The sequence below is a fragment of the Erpetoichthys calabaricus genome, chromosome 15 (assembly GCF_900747795.2).
Source record: "Erpetoichthys calabaricus chromosome 15, fErpCal1.3, whole genome shotgun sequence".
In the NCBI taxonomy this organism is placed as follows: Eukaryota; Metazoa; Chordata; class Cladistia; order Polypteriformes; family Polypteridae; genus Erpetoichthys; species Erpetoichthys calabaricus.
In genome coordinates this window covers 55,229,365-55,250,476 of record NC_041408.2, presented here as the reverse complement: position 1 = coordinate 55,250,476, position 21,112 = coordinate 55,229,365, and the positions used below count along the sequence as shown (strand labels likewise).

At 38.7% G+C, this 21,112-nt stretch overlaps 1 protein-coding gene across 2 annotated transcripts in view; it reads right to left on the bottom strand.

Moving 5' to 3' along the window:
- heatr5b (HEAT repeat containing 5B) overlaps positions 1–21,112 on the bottom strand; it is a 132,607-nt gene that overhangs the window by 24,858 nt on the left and 86,637 nt on the right. For both annotated transcript variants that reach the window (XM_028820881.2, XM_051919165.1), the window contains exons 27-28: positions 6,167–6,346; positions 3,513–3,747 (exon numbers count right to left, since the gene is read on the bottom strand). In XM_028820881.2, coding sequence (XP_028676714.2) covers positions 3,513–3,747; positions 6,167–6,346 — 415 coding nt within the window. The remainder of the gene's footprint in view (positions 1–3,512; positions 3,748–6,166; positions 6,347–21,112) is intronic.

The window sequence follows — 21,112 nt, the reverse complement described above, 5'->3', positions numbered from 1 at the left end:
GGAAATCAATAAAAGGTCAATTAAATTCAAGCTAGGTGCACTTTTCTTCTCTAGTGTGGTTTTCAGTAAACAGTCACCAGACACAAAATCCTTTCTATTCACCAAAAAGAGGTTACAAATAACAGATGCATTTTTTCCGGGCATGTGTGATGTGTGCAGAAATCATCTGCCGGCTGTTCAGTAAGGAGTACCAAGCAATACTATTTGCTTTTAAGTATTCTGCAGTCAAATTATTTTCTTCATTTAGTGTGCATTTTCTCTTCCTTTTATAATACACTCAGCCTTAGTCATTCTAGTAAGTAATAAAATGACACAAGAATAAAGAGCAACGTGGACTACCCAGGAGACGTTCATTTAGAGTCTGCTATAGCACTGAGAGCGGCGCAAAAATATTTATACAAAAGTGAGTAAATTTTCAGCCAAACAAAGGCTAACACACATGCTATGCCTTACCTGTTTTTAACACAACAATCTCAAAACCCTTCAGTCCAATTCAGGGTCATGGGTTGCTGCAGCCCATCCCCGAACTACTAGGGCTGCTCAGAAGCACCCACACTCACAATAACATGGGGCAATTTGGAAGAACAGGTTAATTTAACACCCATGTCTTTGGGAATGTGTGAGGAAAAATCAAAGAGCATAAAGACATGGGGAGAACAGGGAAATGCCATATGGATAATGACAAAGTCTGGGATTCAAACCCTAGATTCTAGGACTATGAGGCTTCCATGATGCCCACTATGCCACAAAGTTGTCCTGTTAGAAAAAAATGGCCTACTTGAGGCAGCGGCTTGGTTGGGGCATTATCACATATCATCATGTTTGCAATCCTCTTAGTTGAAGGAATACAAAAGGCATCTCATGAAAAACTCATTGGGAAGCACAAACATTATAACACTGCATGTTCTTTGTTACCCTTCCGATCAGAACATCTCTAAATAATGCTTACGGAAACGCACTCTTTTCCTCTCACACACTTTAGGCTGTCCATTTTACAGAGACAACTTTTTACAAAAGAAATGGAAGTGATTATTACTGCAGAGGTGCTTCACAGCTAACCTCCTGAATCGCTGACTCAGGCGGCGTAGTCTTTTGAAATCCTATTAACCGCCCACAGCATCTATTAGGACTCATTAAAAGCACATACTCCTGCACTTAACCTTCATGCTAACAAATGGAAATCGATCACTACAGTCAAACTTAAGAGTTATCCCTTGTCTCTTGTGTCTTAAAACAACTGCTAAGAAATTCTTGTGAAGCTGCAGCTGCAAGCTACACTTACAAACAAGAGAAGTCTCAGGCATGAGCCATAACTGAGATGAGAATGCTGCAGCACTGTAGTATGAAAAGCTAAAGCATCAAAATAATGGACTGGCAAATGGCCAGATACTACTCATATGAAATTCTACTCACCCATCTCAAAACATCTTTCTCCATCTATGCATTAAGCGCATGATATTGATTCTGTAAACCGGTGTTAACGGCTTAGGAGTTTTTTTTTTTATTTAAAAAAAGCAACTACTAAATCAAAATTTTAATCCATCACACAGATTCACCAAGTATTCAAAGCTACTTTCCACATACATTTAGGTATTTAAAATTAAATCTATAGCAATAATTTGGCATTTTTGACCATTAATATAAACTCAATAATGACAAAGTGAAAACATGTTTTCAGAACAGTTTGCAAATTTATTAAAAAACCGAAACTGAAATCTCTCATTCATGTACGTATTCAGATCATTAACTCAGCCCTTTGTAGAAGCCCCTTTGGCAGCAATTACAGCTTCAGGTCTTCTTGAGGAAGTCTCTATAAGCTTTGTACACCCAGATGTGGTCAGTGTAACACATTCATCCTGGCAGATCCTCTCAAGCTCTGTCAGATTGGATGGGAAGTGTCTGTAAACTGCTATGTTCAGATCTCTTCACATATATTCCGTTTCATTTAACCATGGGCTTTGGCTGGGCCACTCAAGGACATACAGAGACTTGTCCTGAAGCCACTCCAGTGTTGTCTTGACTATATGCTCGGGGTCATGGTCATGCTGAAAGCTTCACTGTTGTCCCACTCTGATGTTATGTGCACAATGGAGCAGGTTTTCACCAAGGGCCTATCTGTATTTGGCTGCATTCATCCTTTCTTCAGTTCTGAGCAGTCTCCCCATGCCTGCCATTGAGATTCTACCCCATAGCATGATACTGCCACCATTGTGTTTCACTGGAGAGATGCTATTAGGTAGGTGAATGAGCAGAGCCTGAAATGCAGTCCCTGAACTTCTGCCCTAAGAGTTCAATTTTTGTCTCATTAGACCAAGGAATCTTTTCCTCATCTTCTCAGAGTCCTTTAAATGCCACTTAGCAAACTCCAAAAGGGAGTTAGCCACTCTAACATAAATGCCTTATTGATGGAGTGCTGCCGAGATGGTTGTCCTTCAAAGTGGTCCCTGTACCTCAGCAGAGAATTTCTAAAGCACTGTTCGTATGGCCATTAGTTTCTTGGTCACCTCCCTGACCAATGCCATTTCAAAATTATTTAGGCCACCGCAGTCCATTAAACACTGAGAGGTTAAAAAATTGTTTTATACCCTTGTCCTGTCTATACATTTCCTCAATTTGATTACAGAGTTCTAAGAAAGTTCCTTGGACCTCAAGGTTTTTTGTCCTGACATACAGTGTGAATTGTGGGGCCTTATCTACATTGGTGTTTGCCTTTCTAAACGATGTCTAGTCAGTTCAGTTTGCTATAGGCTGACTCCAATCAAATTCTTGACACATCTCAAGCGGAATTAAAGTAAACAGAATGCATCTAACCAAAATTTGGAGTGTCCTAGCAAATATCTATATAAATGAGAGATTCCAATTTTTGATTAATAATAAATTTGCAAGCCTTTCTAAAAACATGTTTTCACTTTGTCATTATGGGTTATTGTGTGTAGATTGATGGGAAAAAAGTAGCAAATTTATGCATTTAAAATTCAATGTACAACACCATAAAATGTGCAGAAATTAAGGGGTGTGAATACTTTCTGAGCCCATGGTACACACTGATATCTTTCTAACAGATATAGAAATAGAATGCTGTAGGTACTAATGCCGAAAGTGATTGTTAAATGCAAGCTTATATGGGGCTACTAAGTACTAGTCACAGAGAGTACCCGTTAGTACCCTAACTGCTAATGGAAGGATAGGGTGGATAATAAAGTGTATGATCTATGAAAGATTAGGGCCAAAACATTTTCTTGATTAGTGGTTTAAACTAATGAAGGCTGTTGTGGCCTTGGAATAGAAGAGTAGTTTATCACAGATTAAAAATATGCTTTTCAGTATGTACTTTCCTGTTATAGTGTATGTCTATTAAAAATATTAGCATGCCTATGGCACATTTTTTTGTTTTTCTACTGTGCTTCACATTACAGAATTCGCAGATGCCCCAAACTTCATTTTCACTTTTATTATTAATACTACAAGTCTAAATGGGGTTAACAACTTGAGGAAGCAAAAATTTCACTTACCATCAGGGGGCAGCTGGCTGGCAAACTCAGGCGGCAACGTCAAAAGAGCATAGTCTTTAAGGGCTGCAAGCCAAAGTCGGTTTAGTGCTGGCAATTCAGGCTGCACTAGTGTAATCAAGCTGTCTGGTGGCAGCACATCTTCACCAAAATCATCCTCGTCTTCCTCACTGCTCTTTAAAACCTTTGGGGGTTTGTTTTCCGCTTCCTTTTTAACCCTCATTGCCACCACGTATACCTGTATTGGAGAGATGTGCATTACATTACACACGCTTAAACTTCTGCTATGTTTTCTTTCCATGCCCCATATGAGAAAGAAGAAACTTTGTCAGCCACTGAGAAGCATGTCAAAACATATTTTTCCTTCTATGCTAAGTAGTGATATTAACTGAAAAGGACAGATGCTCCCAGAATTTTCTTCTTTGGGAATCCAGAAACCCTCCACATACCTCTTCTGATTATCTACTTTTTCCCTATATCAGAACGCCTTCAGGAGCTTCCAAAGATGCTTTAGGAGTTCTGGGCAATGTTTATAAATGGTGAATGGTTTTTCAATAGGACCTGGGGTAGATGCTGTTCGAAATCTTTTGACCACATCCTGAACATCTTTCTAGTTAGGCTGTGTCAGGTTGCACTCAGTTGTAGGGGATTCTGGGTTGAGGAGTCTTGTGATGCTGAAGGTCCTGTTCTCTCTTTGGATCACTCAAAGTGTCATGGAGGAAGATAATCACTTCCTCTATTGAACCTGGGAAGAAGCCACGTCCCTTATCTCTAGGCAGTTGCTTGATGAAACTTAAAGGGTTGGCAACGAAGGCAGATAATTTCCTAACTCCCCCTCTCCTCTGTTTCCTATACTACTCTGTTCTGTGGAGTATAATCAAATTCTACACAAGATGTCACACAGCTCACTTAGTGGTTGTTGCTCCGTTTTGCTGGCTGCTTTGAATTGCCCTTTGAGGATCCAAAGTTGTTGCCATAATTGGAGTGTCCAAACCTTTCAAATGTGAAGCTGACTACAATGGTTTTCACTGTGGCTTAGATGAGATCACTCACATCTCTGTCAAACTACAGCCATTCAGTCCAGTTGCTGGTAGTATAGTACTTGGATAGAGAAAATTCTGTACATGGAGGGACTGGGCCCTGTGGGGAGATTCCCAGCTGGGCTCCTTCTGCATCTCATTAGGATGAAGTCCTGTGCGCTGCACAACTTTCTCTTGCTCCTTTAGGCATTTCATTTTTGCCTAATGGGTTTTAAGGCCTTGATGGTTCTTACACAACTTTCAACAGATGCATATTACATTTATCATCATTTGGCCGTTTCCATTTATCGATAACCTTGGGCCCAACCTATTGGGGAATCTCATCCCCTTCATTCTCGGGATCCCCTGGGGTTATGTCTGTGAGGTTCTGTCTATAGCTTATAAGGTTTCTTCCTCACTGAAGACACACATTAGGGTGCTAACCTGTTCTTCCCCAAGTGCAGTCTTACCTTACCGTCAACTGTCACCTAGTCTATTCCTAGGCATCACTGGCTGACCCAGACATTGATGTTCAAGATATATCCTCTGGATGTGCAGCAATGCATCATCAGTGATGCTGGATATATAAAATAAATTCAGATTATGATAGATAGATAGATAGATAGATAGATAGATAGATAGATAGATAGATAGATAGATAGATAGATAGATAGATAGATAGATAGATAGATAGATAGATAGATAGATAGATAGATAGATAGATAGATAGATAGATAGATAGATAGATAGATAGATAGATAGATAGATAGATAGATAGATAGATAGATAGATAGATAGATAGATCAGGATCAAGAGATCCCCCTCTAAGCTCTGTATACAGCTAGCTGCATTTCCTGATTGCTGGTTCCAGAGTTATTAGAACAAGTTCCGTGGTACGTTTATAATGACAGACTCCCTTTAAATTGACATAATTCCATGCAATCTAGTATCATAATACAGACCCAATATGACAACTAAGAGCCATCTATTGACTTGATGTAATACGACTGGTGCTATTCCAGTTCTGCAAAGCACTTAGACTAGGGCACGCACAGAATTCTCTACTTTGGTGTTATCGGCACAAGGTTTCATATGGCAATCCAGTTTGAACGGACTTTGAGTATCTCTCTTTTTATATTTGAAACAGTATATGCTCTTTTTTATGTGAGAACCAGTTACACCTCTCTATTGCTTCATGCCCAATCAGTGACTACTCTGGCCCGGACAATGTACAGGAGAATCAACAGGCTAAATACTGTGCATACGCAAGGGCCCAAAGCAGACAGATCAGTTATATGACAATACAAGTTTCTTTCAGCTGTTTAGGACAACTGAAAAACAAATGATCAAATTCTGAGCAGTTTTTGATCTATGAATAATAACTGGGAATTAACAGAGATAAAAGGAATAATTATTTAAATAAATTTGGAACCCTGGAAGCCTCTATTGAATAATTGTACATGTGTTGTTGGCTTACTAATGAAGATCTCTTCTTCCATATACAAAAGGGAGGCCTAACTGATGAATAAAAGTGATTCCATATGGGTACTTAGGGAAAGCAGTTATTACAAAAAAGTAAACTCTTGTGAAAATTATGCCTCCTACTGAGAAGCATTTTGAGCTGTGCTCTTTGTTTACCTCAGCCCAAGCCTTCAGTACAGCCAGTTTCTCCATTGTGGTAGCACTCTCACTATAGAGCTGAAGGGAAGAACCTTTCCCAGTGCGGACTTTATCCAAAGAGGACACCAACAGGTTGTGAACTCGCCGCAGATCATTCAGGTCACTCACCACTCCACTACCAATCCAGGCACTGCACACCTGTAGAGACATTTATATTCTAATTACATTACAATTATTCTAATTATATTACAGCAGTTGTAGCCACTTATGCACAAGGTGTCCTTTCACCATATTTCAAAGTTGTTTGTGTACACTGTAGTAAACCCACAAGTCAATTAAAAGTAATAACAGCATTTTTACATACCCAAGGGTGTCTTCTTTCCACATTGTTTGCTATCTTTCATTAGTAAAATATATGATTTGCACACGTATATATACCGAGGCAAGCTGTGGTCACAACTGAGTTAATCTGCTTTTATCAATGATCTCATCTACTTTAAGCACATACAGTGAAAGACTCGTTATCATTGGATAGCTGGGTTTCAGTTAATTCTAATGATGTATAGTTGTCTATGATTGGTTACTCATATTGTATGTCACAGCTGTGAATAAAATCAGGAAATAAATTAGCTTCCATGAGAGCTTATCTTTATATATCATTTTGTGCGACGTTTCAGTAAGATTCTGCTCACAGTTTTGAGTCTTTTGAGAATGACACGTTTGATTAAGGATGTGATGCTATACTTGATTTGTAAGCACTGCTTTTAGTATAACTTTGAAGCGCTGAGATTACCTGGATGCTGTTTGATGTACAGTCTTCCTATGTTAGTTTACTGAGCCGCGTTTTTGTGATTTCAATATTGTATAACAGTTAGTACTGTGGCACTGTACAAAGTTTCATGAGAGTACACCCACCAGTTAGTTGCTTATTCACGGTATAAAAAGGAAGGGATCGACTGCATTGTGCAATATTTTTTATTCTGTTTTTCATCAAACTCGCCTCAAATCCCCTGCAAGTCATAATCAAGTGTGATTATAAATGGGAAATAAAACTGAAGTGTGGCCAATGAGGATGGGGTGGATGGCTGAAGCAGGCATGATTAGAAATAGCTTTATATATATATATATATAATTAAAAAAAAAAAATCTTGCATAGCTCTGATGATCCCCTTCAGTGGTGGTGATGGGGCGAATTAGACTGTAAATGATTCTCATGAGCTCACGACCCATCGTGACCCAAGAGTGGCATTGTCCTCATCCCTGTAACCTAGCACTAGAAGAAGCTGCTATGAAAATGGATATACTTAATTTAATCCAGTTGCGAAATGTAAGAAAAAGGCAGCAATACAAAATAAATAAATAAGTAAAAATTCACTGAACTTCTGCAGAGGAACTACAATTGAAGGCAGGAGAAAATGGGTGAATTGCAGCATAAAAATCCCAATCTGTTGTACAAAAGGTAAGGTTTTGCTGTATCTAATGGTAAGTAGAAATTGCTTCAAGGACTAGCATGAAAAATTATTTTGAAAATAAAGATTTAGATGAGTAAATATATACATACACACACACACAAAATTAATTACACTTTTTTTTCTTCCCAAAATTAAAAAAATATAACTGCTACTGCAATACAGTACATGTTTTGAGAGATTGTTCAGATGCAAGAGACTAAATGTTTCCAAACAAGGGGACACCTTCTGCCAACTTTGCAAACCTATTGGATATGACATCTAAACTTAAAACAATAGCTGACTGATTGGGGCACAACTCTTGAATCATTTCTCCAGTTTTTTGGAAAGAAATCCCTAAAGCACTAAATGTTTGTGTGTTTTATTTAGTTGATATTGGTGTAAACAAAAGGTTTTTAATATCATGTAATACTTTCTTATAAAAAACTGAATTGATGTTTTGTAGTTGCTACTCTTCAGCCATTTGCAGCTCCTTTATCACATAAGCAGAGTAATAACCATTTATTTTTTAATAGGTAATTTAGGAGCAATAATGCCACAAAACCCTTCGTGCATAAGGGGTTAACTGAGGAAGATGCAGTGTAACCCAAATATCCTGATTTCATCAACACTTTCTCTGCATAAAGCTAACCTTTCATGTATATCATCATAGCCCTACATTGCCGTATAATAACTAGAGCAGTAGAGGCCACACGCATCCATACATCGTTGTGTTGGCTTTACTGCAGTAAACATGCCGATATCTTAGCAGTTTATTCCTTTCAAGCATCAGTGACAGAAGTGTTTACAGCATATGTGTCTATTCTACTGCCTGAGTGCTTTCTCTGATTAAAAGAAATACCATCTACTAGAGATACTATTTTGATTTCATTTTATAATTAACAGTTAACCTACTTGATCAATTAATAATAATCTTTAAAAATATTTGCCCTGCTTAGGAGGAGGTTGAGAGCATATGTTGATAGTGCGTTACTGCAACCACCACACGATGAGCCACCTGGATTTGGACCAGAGTACAGTGGGTGACACCTCAGCACCACACTGGAAGAGTGTGAGGATTTTTTTTTTTTTTTTTTTTATATAAACGGTGTCTGGAGTGCCAATCATGCCACCAACTCCCAATTTTTCTCTAAGTTGGAGGACCTGCTTGTAGGACTGGAAGCAGATTAACGTCATACCCAGGGAGAAGCAACTGCAGGTTAAAGGCCTTGCTCAAAGACCCAACAGAGTAGAGTCACTTCCAGTGTTTACAGGATTTGAACCGCCCACCTTCCAATTGCTGGCGCAGATCCCTTGCCTCTGAGTCACCACTCCCGGCTTAATAACACACAAAATATAATGCAACAATGCATATTTATACATTATGCATGTAAGAATTTGTTTCAACATTAAGTGAAACCAAGTCATAAACTTTCCCTTTACATTACTGAAAGGTATTTTATGTGTCTTTGTTTAGGTACAGGGGCATAGCAAAATGCTCAGGATGTTAGACGCATGTATTGCCTACTAACTATCAAGTGCACCACATACTTCAGCAGACATGAATAGCAGAATTCTAATAGTACAGATACTGTGAAGGGTTTACCTTTCATTCTTAAGTGATTACTACAGTTTGCACCAGCACATTGCAGTTAATCCTTAAAAGCATATGTGTGTCATCTGTGCATTCAACATGCAAAAAAAAAAAAAAAAAAAAAAAAGGAGACTGCTGCCTGCACTAATTTCATTCAGTGTATTTTCTATGTACACAATAGAAAGTCTAATATGACAAAATCAGTTTCTGGTTGCAACTTCCAGTGTAACTGCAAAGCATGCTGCAGAGCTCCAGTTCACAAGATAGGGTAAATCAGAATCTACAATGTATTGGGTGTTTTGATGAGCATAGGCAACCACTTAGCCTATGAGTAACCATGTCTACACGGAAGCAGTTAAATCTCCTGGTAAGGCCCTCAGCTATACTGTATGTCTTGCTGGAAAATTCAGTGTCTATAATATCAGAAATAAGTCTTCAACTACTGCATGTGGTGCAATAGTATTGTGGTATACCTCACAGCTTTTCGCACCGTCCAAAAATCAGTTGTGAGTGCAAGCTTATTGGCCGTGACTAGCTAGGTTTTCTCCTCTTTTGTCTTCACTGTAAATTTGTGACAGTGCCTCTAGATGGAATATGGCACTCTGACTCAAGAAAATTGATTAGTTACTTAAAAGTGTTTTCCAACCAGCATGTTCATTTTAACCACTTTAACACTGTATGAGAGCAATGGATGATTTATTTTCCTTACCATCAGTCTTTACATTTTTTTTTTTTTTTTTTTACTACTGCTCCCATCATGAATGATTGTTACAGTCCAGTGTCACAAAGTGGCATTCATGTTTTGTATGTGCTAATATACTTTACACTTCATGTGTTGAAATGCAGCAAAATGATTACATTTCTCACTGAAAATTGCAATTAATCAAATAACTGAAAAAATAATTAATTTTAAACTCCTAACTTTAGAGCATTAGTGATGATTACAGGCCATATAGCCCAAAAACCTTGCCAATGCTATTCACCAAAATAACATCAAGTCAAGATTTGAATGCCCCTAACATCCTACTCTCTGCCATAGTACTTGTTAATTTATTCCACATGTCATTTGATTGAAGTAACAGAGGAGGGGACGCTGGCACACGCATGCTGTTGCTGCTCCTCCCGGTTAACAACACTTTTTGTAAAATTCGCTGTAATCCTGCACTTTTTTACGCTTGTTTTATTTCTTTATTGTACATATAGTTCATGGATGCAGCTGACTTGAATTGTATGGATTTAGATTAATTTTTACGGACTTTACCCTGACTGGGAATAACTGACTCTGTGGATCACGGGACAAGACCTACGAACATTTCTTTGTACCTGGCGATCTAGGAGCCTGGGATGATCTGTCTCCTTGATTATAGTTGCTATGCTGGTTTGCTCTCGATTCATTTTATTGTGCTTTATGACTAAGAACTGATCTGATGTTCACACCACCTGGCTTGTGGCTCTGGGGTGATCACACGCCTGTAACACCCAGCGTTACTTGTATGTTGGAACCTCCAAATCCTGCTACCTCCTCCTGCTATGCTTTCTGCTGCTTTGCTATTGCCGCTCATTTGCACTACCGCACCCGCTGTGCTGCTTCTCTACTGCTATCAGATAAGTATTGTTCAGTATCATGCTAAAATACTCTTGCGACAAACTCCTTCATATTAAAAAATTTGTCCAGAGCAAATGGTCTGACTGGAATATCTTAAAAGACAACAGTATTTTGCGGTGCCCGATATATGTACATCGCGGGTCAGGTCACTGCCGGGCTGCGAATGAAAAGGTCACAGGCAGCATTTGCTCGGGAATACGCGTCCTACTCATGGCCCTGGAAATAAAAGTATCAGTGTGCCAAATTTACAGTACGTGAAAATAAACTCCGGCCACAGCTCTGTGTAAAAAGAAGCCTCATTAACTAATATTGCATTGTTTAATTCGAGATCTCTTAATGGCAAAACATCGGTGCTGTCAGAATTTACCATTGACACCAAACTTGATATGCCGTGTTTAAGGGAGACTCTGCAAAAACCAAATGAATTTACGTCTCTCATGGAGGCGACACCACCTGGTTACACTTTCCTCAGAGCCTCGTAGCTCAAGACAAGGCGTAGGACTTGCAGTAATTGTCAGAGTCGAGTTAAACATCAAAAGAATCCCATTGTCTTTCGAGTGTCTGGCTCTTAAACTAATAACGGAATCAGGTCTTGTCTTACTCATTGTTCTTTATCGTCCTCCAAAATACAATGCATCCTTCTTATCTGATTTGACTGAACTATTAACCCACTTAAGTTTCTTTTCTCAGAGAGTCATTCTTCTTGGTGATTTCAACATCCATATTGACATCATCACATCTCACCGAGAAATGAATTCCTATCCGTACTGGACTGTTTTGACTTGACACAACATGTTGATTTTCCCACCCACTCTGGTGGTCACATATTGGATCTGATCAGCACATCTGGACTATCTGTTGCCAACACTTACAGCACTAATTTGGGACTCTCTGACCATAAAGCAGTGCTTTCACTGTCTCATTACCTCTCCCTCCTCTTACCTGTAAACGACCAATTTCTTACAGAAACCTTAAAAATATCTGTCCCTCTATCCTTTCTGGATCCATTTCTGATCTTTTACTGTCTTCACCTATTCCATCAACACTAGATAGTCTTGTTGACCACTGTAACACAGCCCTTCATTCAGCATTAGATAAAACAGCTACTTTAAAACATAAGGAGCTTTCCTTTAACACTAGAATTACCAGAGCCTACAAAAAAACTTGTAGATTCGGCCCACCTTAAATCCGTTCGCACATCCCCATCCATGTCTTTTATCCTGTAAATGTGCCGATAAAGACAAGCAGCAAGCGGCCTGCTATTCCATCCCCCCACAACTGCAGAACGTGCACAAAGTTCTCCCAGCTCATGCCTTGATTAATTATCTGGGAGTGAAGTGCTGGAGTTTTAAAGTGGAAATAATAGATCGTTATTTGGAACACATGCATTTCATGTGTGTTCCGTTTCTACAATAACCTGTGTAAATACATTGTTAAAACAGAAACGTTTTTCATATTTTAGTAGTAAATGATAAAATGTTGGCATAAACTAGTGCTGGGCGGTATACCGGTTCATACTGAAAACATTTTATTTTTGTTATGATACGGATTTATCTTATACCTCAACACCGGTTTACATTGCCTAAACAACATTCAGAGCATGGCGCAGCAGGAAACTGTTTAAGGGGGACCTTTTTCACTGCTACACTGCTAAACACATGACACAGAGGTGTTGCGCGGGGGCTCTTTTTCACTGCTAAACAAGCATACACCGGAGTACATGCATTAGTGTAGGTATTGCGTAGTGAAAATGGACAGAGAACATTCTGAAACTGAAGCTGTAGCAAACGATAAAGTTGAACATGATGACACAGAAGAACTTCTGCTGAAAAAAGGAGTCACGTCTGTTGTCTGGAGATACTTTGGATTTAAAAGGTCGCATGTGGACCATTATGTTCAAATGTGTGAATACTGTTTCTGTACTACTGGATAATACTGCAAGCCAAGCTGTATTTTTTTTTCAATACCGTGTAATGTACCTGGGTACTGTGTAATAGTTTGACAACATGTTGACTTTATTCTCGACATTTCCACTTATGACGAGAATAAAGTCGACATTTCGACTTTATTCTTGCTGTTTGTCGAGATTAAAGTCGACATGTTGACTTTATTCTCATAATTTGTTATTAAAGTAGAACATAGTAAAGTAAACTTCATCTTAAAATGAATATTTAACATTTACTAGATTTTCTCAAACCCTGTCACAAGTTATGTAGCACATTAAATGCTTTGTGTTATGTTCCCCGAGCCATGTTAAACTGACTTCCTCTTGCACTAAGAGGAGGCGCAGGCAGCACACAGAATACATTAATTTCATGATATCCCTGCTCCCTGAACATTTAGAATGCTAAGATAAATACTTGATATAATTTTCATGATGAAATGCATTAAAGCATGTATTAATCATGTGGGGGCACGGTGGCGTGGAGGTTGCACTGCTGCCTTGCAGCAATGGGGTCCTGGGTGTTCCTTGCTTTGAATTTGCATGTTTTTCTGGTGGGTTTACTCGGCATGCTTCAGTTTCCTTTCAAAGTCATGTAAAATGGCTGGTTTTGCTATGCTATATTAACCCTGCTAGTGTATGTGTTGCTCATATTCACCCTGCAATGTGTTGGCGCAACGTTCAGGATTTCCTCCTGCCTTGCACACAATGCTTGCTGGGATGGGCGCAACCCTGAATGGACGGCATAATTAAACATGTATAACATGTTTTTTTTTTTTTTTTTTTTTTAAAAGTTCTGAACACTTTGTGGTCTAAGTTTATAATTAGTTTTAATTTCACAAGGACGTTTATCGTGTGGTGATTGGTTATGTGGAGAAAGAAAAAGGAAGGATAGGAACTGGGGGTTTAATATGTCAGAAAGAGACAGTATGCATGCAATAAAAAAAAGCCCGCTCAGAAGAACATCCATTGAATTCTGTGTTCATGTCTTCGACCACCAGATCACGAACCCAACATTTACACAATATTTAATTTAAAGTTGTGCGATACCCATTCATACATCCAGATTTTTGGAACCTCGTCACACCTGCCATAAAGTTCTCTACACTAAACGTACACCTGGGGACCCCTTACTGCAAGGGAGCAGCACTACTGCCACACTACTGTGCATGTTTAAAACCTGTTTTAATGCATTTCATCATGAAAAATTATCTTAGCATTCTACATTTTCAGAGAGCAGGAATATCATGAAGTGAATGTATTCTGTGCGGCGATCACTGCCTCTCAGTGCAAGAGGAAGTCAGTTTAAGAAGAGTGTAGTGATTAACAACTGGGTCGGTGAACACAACACAAAGCATTTAATGTGCTACATAACTTATGACGGGGTTTGAGAAAATCTAGTGAATTAAACATTGATTTTAGGATGAAGTGTAGTTTACGACATTCTACGTTAATGACAAAATAAACTACAAGAATAAAGTGGAAATGTCGATTTTAATCTCAACATACAGTTTTTTTTTCTTCACTGTGTCCGTATTTTTTTTCTTCACTGTGGCCCTAATACGCTTCCGCAGGGCTATACCACAAATAGCATTATAAATGCAAGTTGCAGTTTTATTATTTATGTATATAGCTTAGCTTGAAGCAAGGTCCATATTAATGCAGTTTGCCTTAATGATGGTTCAGTTGGTAAAGATGTCATCACCAAGTTGCACTTGTTTTATTTTATTTTTATTTGGTGAATACTGTGTAATGCACCTAGGCTTGAAGTCTTGGAAGTAATAGTATTATTACTGGAAGTTGCACTATTATTTATTTTATTGTTATTATTTATTAGTTTAAAAATTATGCAGTTTAATGATGGTAAAGGTGTTTAAAAAGTCACTTTAACATGTCAGTGGACAGTGATTGTTAAGACATGTTCAGTGAAATACAACTTTTGACAAGAACCTCTGGATATTTTACTAAGTCTAAATACCTCTTTGGATGGTTGAAAATATGTTGTCAAAATTTTAGTTTAAGTTTTTTGCAAATATTGTTCAATAAAAAGGCTCTATACTTTGACTGCATCTGTCATGCAATGTGATTCCTTCTCTTCAATAGTGCCACCCCCTTGAAAACTATCACTTTATGGGGCCATGCAAACCTGCATTAATACTTGTGTGCACATTAAAATGTTTTTTTGTACAATGTACAATTCTCATGACAGTGGAATAGGTTATTCTTAGCCAGTAATTGCAGTGTAAAATGTGGTTAACATCCACTCATGCATGGGGAAAAAAAATACCGTTCAATACCGTGAAACCGGTATAATTTTGAAAAATACAGTGATATAGAATTTGGTCATACCGCCCACCACTAGCATTAACTTAATAATGTATGAATCCTGAAGTCCAAAGATCAAATAAACACTTTCACAAAATACTCCAGGACATGCAGAGGAAAGAATAGTGTAGAGCGGTGAGTTCAGCGCTATATGCAATCATCAAATTCAAATGTTAACAGTTCACACACACGCAAGGACCGTCCTTCCTACATTTACGACATGTGTACCTGTTGCAATGCGCACACTTTTCTTTATGCTGTGGTTTCTATTACATTGAAAGGGCACCTGACACTGACTCAGTTTACTTTCCTGGGGGAAGCGGCTGTCTTGGAACAGAAGCTTGTCGATGTTGCATCCTCCTTTTCTTTTTCCATCGCCTTTTCTAGTAAGATACGACGACGAAGTTCTTCTGCAAGGTGAGCCATGAACACTCTTCTTTTTTCAGTGGCCCCGGTGCATGCCTTGCACAGTACATGTGCGTTGATCGCCGCCAGGTCAAACGTGTTATAGCACACAGCAAATGGCCACCTGCATGTTCCTGCTTGCACTGAATAAGCTCACGCCTTCTGGTGCACAGTGTCAATGCAGCACGGAGAAAAAAAGAAAGACAAATATATGGGACACTGGGTATAGATTTATTGTACTTGTAAGAGTTAGCTTTTTTCAGTTTTATTCTCTCAATCACATTGTACCACCCCGCCCCTCCTAATCTGACTCTAAGCATAAATTGACACCCGATCTGACGCTGTTCGTTTTTAAATATTGCATTAGTGCGATGATGTTTTCTGATTGGTACTATTCAGGTCATAGAATGATTTCTTCAAAATGTCACATACAGTATATTGTCTCTTTCTTTCAGGTGTGTAACAGAAACCACAGCATAGAGAGAAGTGTGCACATTGCAACAGGTACACATATCGTAAATGTAGGAAGGATGGTCCTTGCGTGTGTGTGAACTGTTGACATTTGAATTTGATGATTACATATAGCGCTGAACTTACCGCTCTGTACTATTCTTTCCTCTGCATGTCCTGGAGTACAAAAGAAACAGCATACAGCAACGTGGAGATTGGCAAGATCAGAAAAAAAAAACCAAAAAAAAAAACCACGTGGTCACTGATTACAAGCGCAAGATGTTATGCGAATGAATATGAATAATATGGATAATGTTGCATCCGTGCCACAATGTTTTCCGAAATGTACTATACTGGTCATAAAATGAATAATTCCAAATATCATATATACCTATGTCTCTGTTTTTTTTTTTTTGTCAGTGCGTCTTTGACATCGGTTCCATGACAACTCCCCACCTTAGTCAATTCCCCACATTCCCAACTCCCCACAATTACAATTCCCCACATCACAATTCCCCACATTGCAATTCCCCAAATTCACAATTCCCCACGTCCACAACTCCCCACATTGGGATAATATTTATTATAACCATAGACTAATGTACTATATAAGACAGTCCATATAATGATACAAAAGCGTGCCCTCCGTTTCCCCACATCGAGCATTATTTTATTTAAAAACGCTACTTGTTAATAAATATGTAAAAATACATTATCCAAGCATGCATTTTTATATACAATTTGCCTTTTAAAAATTTGAAACAGGTAAGTTGAATTCTATTATTTTTTGAATCTTTCTTAAAACATGCTAAAACGTAACATTTTTGATTTTTATCTTTTTTAAATTACCAAAATTAAAGTTCTCAAAAATAATAGACTCTACTTATGGTGTAAAAATAAAAACACGAAATAAATCAAATAAAATTCTTCTCGCGCCTTACAACGTATCTACGTGCTCCGCGTCGCGCGCACCAAGTTTGCACGTTTGATAGTCTGTAGCGAACTTACCCTAGTCGGGAGTAAAGATAAACCTGTACAGTGGAATTATTAGCAAATGGAATAGGACCTTATCTAATTCATTATTTTGTACCAAGCATATTTTGTATTAAACTCATTTGTTCATTTGTGTATATCAGTTACTTGTATTTTGTAATCAGTAATGCATTTCAATAAATTGTCATGAAATAAAACTTTTGGAGATTAATTACTACTATTTGCATTTTAGAATTCCTTCATTATATTATTAATTCAGTGCACTCCATATTATCCCAATGTGGGGAGTTGTGGAAGTGGGGAATTGCAATGTGGGGAATTGCAATGTGGGGAATTGTGATGTGGGGAATTGTAATTGTGGGGAGTTGGGAATGTGGGGAATTGACTGATGTGGGGAATTGTCTGGCCACCGATCTATCCGCGTCAGATCCCTGGGTGGGGTGGTAGTATGTATCGTGACTGAGAGAATAAAAGTGAAAATAAAACGGTAACTTTCACAAGTACTATAAATGTACACCGTCTGCTACAAACGCAAATCAAATGAATGTGTGTACTGTATAATATTAACAATAAAGAGCAGCTCACTACTGAAAACGGCAAATATAGGAGGCAGTCGGGATCGAACTGGGGACTCTTGATTACAAGTCAGCAAATCTTACCACTGTGCCACGGAAGCTGCTGTTTGATCCTTGAACATTTTGTGAAAGTGTTTATTTGATTTTTGATCTTTGTACTTCAGGCTTCATACATTATATAATTTATGTCAACATTTTGTCATTTACTACTAAAATATGAAAAACGTTTCTGTTTTAACAATGTGTTTACACAGATTATTGTAGAAACGGAACACACATGAAATGCATGTGTTCCAAATAACGATCTATTATTTCCACTTTAAAACTCTAGCATTTCACTCCCAGACAATCCATCAAGGCATGAGCTGGGAGAACTTTGTGCACATTCTGCAGCTGTGGGGGGATGGAATAGTAGGCTGCTTGCTGCTTGTCTTTATCGGCACATTTACAGGACAAAAGATGCTGACAGAGAGGTGCGAACGGATTTAAGGTGGGCCGAATCTACGAGTTTTTTCGTAGGCTCTAGTAATTCTAGTGTTAAAGGAAACCTCCTTATGTTTTAAAGTAGCTGCTTTATCTAATGCTGTTAAGCGTTCAGAGCTACGACCTATGAAAGCAGCTGGCTGATGCCTTGAGAGAATGTCATGTAAGTCTGGCCTTACCGTGCACATCCAGGCTTTCTCTGACCACCAAAGAGCCTACAGAGAAGCACTAACTGCTGCCAAGAACACCCAGTATGGCAGAATAATAGAAAGTGGCCTTGATAACCCAAGGGTTTTGTTCTCTGTAGTTAATAAACTACTCCAACCCACATCTGGCCCAACTACCTCTTCTACTGAAGTCTGTGAGGAATTCCTCCACTTTTTCCGTAACAAAATTAAAGATCTAAATAATTCAACTAACAAATACATCATCTGTTTATATCTTTCCCTGTTTTCCCACTCCATCCAGCTCCTTCTCTAAGTTCTCACCAGTCACATCTGCTTTTGTTAATGACCTGCTTTGTAAGATGAGGCCGACTACTTGTGTACTGGACCCCATCCCCAGCACACTACTTAAATCCTGCCTTCATGCCATAATCCCGACTATTACAACAAAAATAAACTCGTCCCTTGACACTGGCTTTGTGTCGCTCACTTTTAAAACCGCTTCTGTAACCCCAATGTTAAAAAAGTCTGGTCTTGATGCTGACAATCTTAACAATTTCCAGCTTATTTCCCACTTACCTTTTCTGTCAAATGTTCTTGCGCGTGTTGTAGCTTCCCGGCTCACCAATTACTTAACTTCTAATAATTTGATGGAACCCTTTCAATCTGGTTTCAGAGCACAGCATGGCTGTGAAACTGCTCTGCTACGGGAAATCAATGATCTGCTTATGGCAGCAGACTATGGACAAACCAGCATATTAATTCTGTTAGACCTTTGTGCAGCATTTGACACTGTCAGACATGACATTCTACTGTCCAGAATGGACAACATGCTGGGTATCTCTGGCACTGCCCTCCAGTAGTTCAAGTCCTATCTGAGTGACAGGCAAGAGTTTGTTAGTCTTGGCAATAGCAGATCCAGCTCAGCGCCAGTCATACAAGGAGTTCCTCAGGGCTCTATCCTCGGTCCTCTGCTTTCTGTATTTATATGCTTCCCCTTGGCCATATTATTCATAGCTTTGGATTGGGTTATCATTTTTATGCAGATGATACTCAACTCTACTTCAATGTTAAAAGTGGAACTTTATCAGAGCTTTCTCAGCTCACAACCTGCCTTAGTGAAATTAAAACCTGGATGGAGCAGAACTCTTTAAAATTAAATTGCAATAAAACTGAACTCCTGCAAATTGGGACTAAAATGCAACTTAATAAAATGAGCTCCTTCCCAGTTTATCTTGGCGGTGACCTCATCAGACCTGCCTCTACTGTAAAAAGTCTTGGGTGTCATTTTTGATTCTTTCCTCTCTTATTCTGCCCACATAAATCACATTAAGAAACTTTCTTACTTTCACTTCCGTAACATATCCTGTGTTTGCTCTTTCCTCTACTTTACTATTGCTGAGAAACTTGTCCATGCTTTTATCACATTCCACACCGATTATTGTAATTCCCTACTAGCAGGTGCCCCTTCTAATCTTCTAATCTCACAGCTCCAGCTTATTCAAAACTCAACTGCAAGAGTCCTTACATGGACCAGCAGCAGCAGCAAGCAAATAACACCCATCCTGCTTCGCCTTCACTGGCTCCCTGTGTCTTACAGAATTGAATATAAAATTGTACTAATAACCTACAAAGCCATAAACGACCTTGCACCAAACTACATCAGTGACCTTCTCCATCACTATGTGCCTGTCCGCCAACTAAGGTCCTCTAATTCTGGTAATCTTGGTGTACCCCACACTAATCTACACTCCATGGGTGACAGGGCCTTCAGCTATATAGCGCCCAGACTCTGGAATGACCTACCGAAATTAATTAGATCAGCTGACTCCATGAAAACTTTTAAAAAAAAAAAAAACAACTCAAAACTCATCTGTTCAGGAAGGCTTTTAGATTTACCTGACTTTATTACCCTTCTTTCAGTTTACCTCTATGTCAAGATGCTCATGTAACCTGTGTATGTGTGCTAGACCATCAATTATATTGTCTGTTAGGCTTTTTTCTCTGAATTTACTGTCTTAATCTTCTTTACTTATCTGGTTTAGTACAATGCTATATACTGTATACCATGCCATTCTTTCTTAAACTCTGAAGTGCCTTGAGCATGGGAAAGGCGCTATATAAATAAAATGTATTACCGTATTTACTTGTGTACCAAGCGAACCCTAATTTTTACAAAGAAAATTGCGAAAAAAATTTGCCCCGAGTATGACGCACGTTGTGATTGTATAGGAAGCGTTTAGGGCACGTTTTCCGCGCAATGCACTTCTGTTTTTATTGCATGACGAAAGAGCGAGCGAGCGAGCGAGCGAGCGAGAGAGAGAGAGAGAGAGAGAGAGAGAGAGAGAGTGCGCGAGCGAGCCCAAGCAGAAGAAGTAAACATTACAGAAAAAAATTTCCTCATGTATGACGCGCACCTGATTTTCTAATGCTAATTTTCGGGAAAAAATGTGCACTTGGTACACGTGTAAATACGGTATTATTACTATTATTCTTTGCGTGGAAAAAAGCTGTGTAACATTTGTTGGAAGTTTGCCCTTAATAAGATTCCAACCTTGTCCCAGTGTAAGAATTTAAAGTAACAGCCTAAATCCACTGTACTAATTCAGTTAATAATTTTAAACACTTTGATCATGTTACCTCATAATCTACATTTGCCTCACATCTCATAGTACTGGAATATGTCTTTTTGTTCTCATCTGAGCCTTCTGTAGCACCGCTATGTCTTTTGTGTAATACAGGGACCAAAACTATACACAGTACTCCACGTGAGGCCTCACTAGAGCACCACATAGTTCAGGCATTACCTTCCTTACCTGGAACTCTACACATAGTGCTACTGTATATAATCTAACATTTCTTTAGCCTTCTTGATTGCTTCTGTACACTGTCTTGATATACACGGTGATGAGCCAACTATGACTCCTAGGTACTTCTCATATGGCATACTTTGAAGTGTAAAACCAGCTATTGTGTATT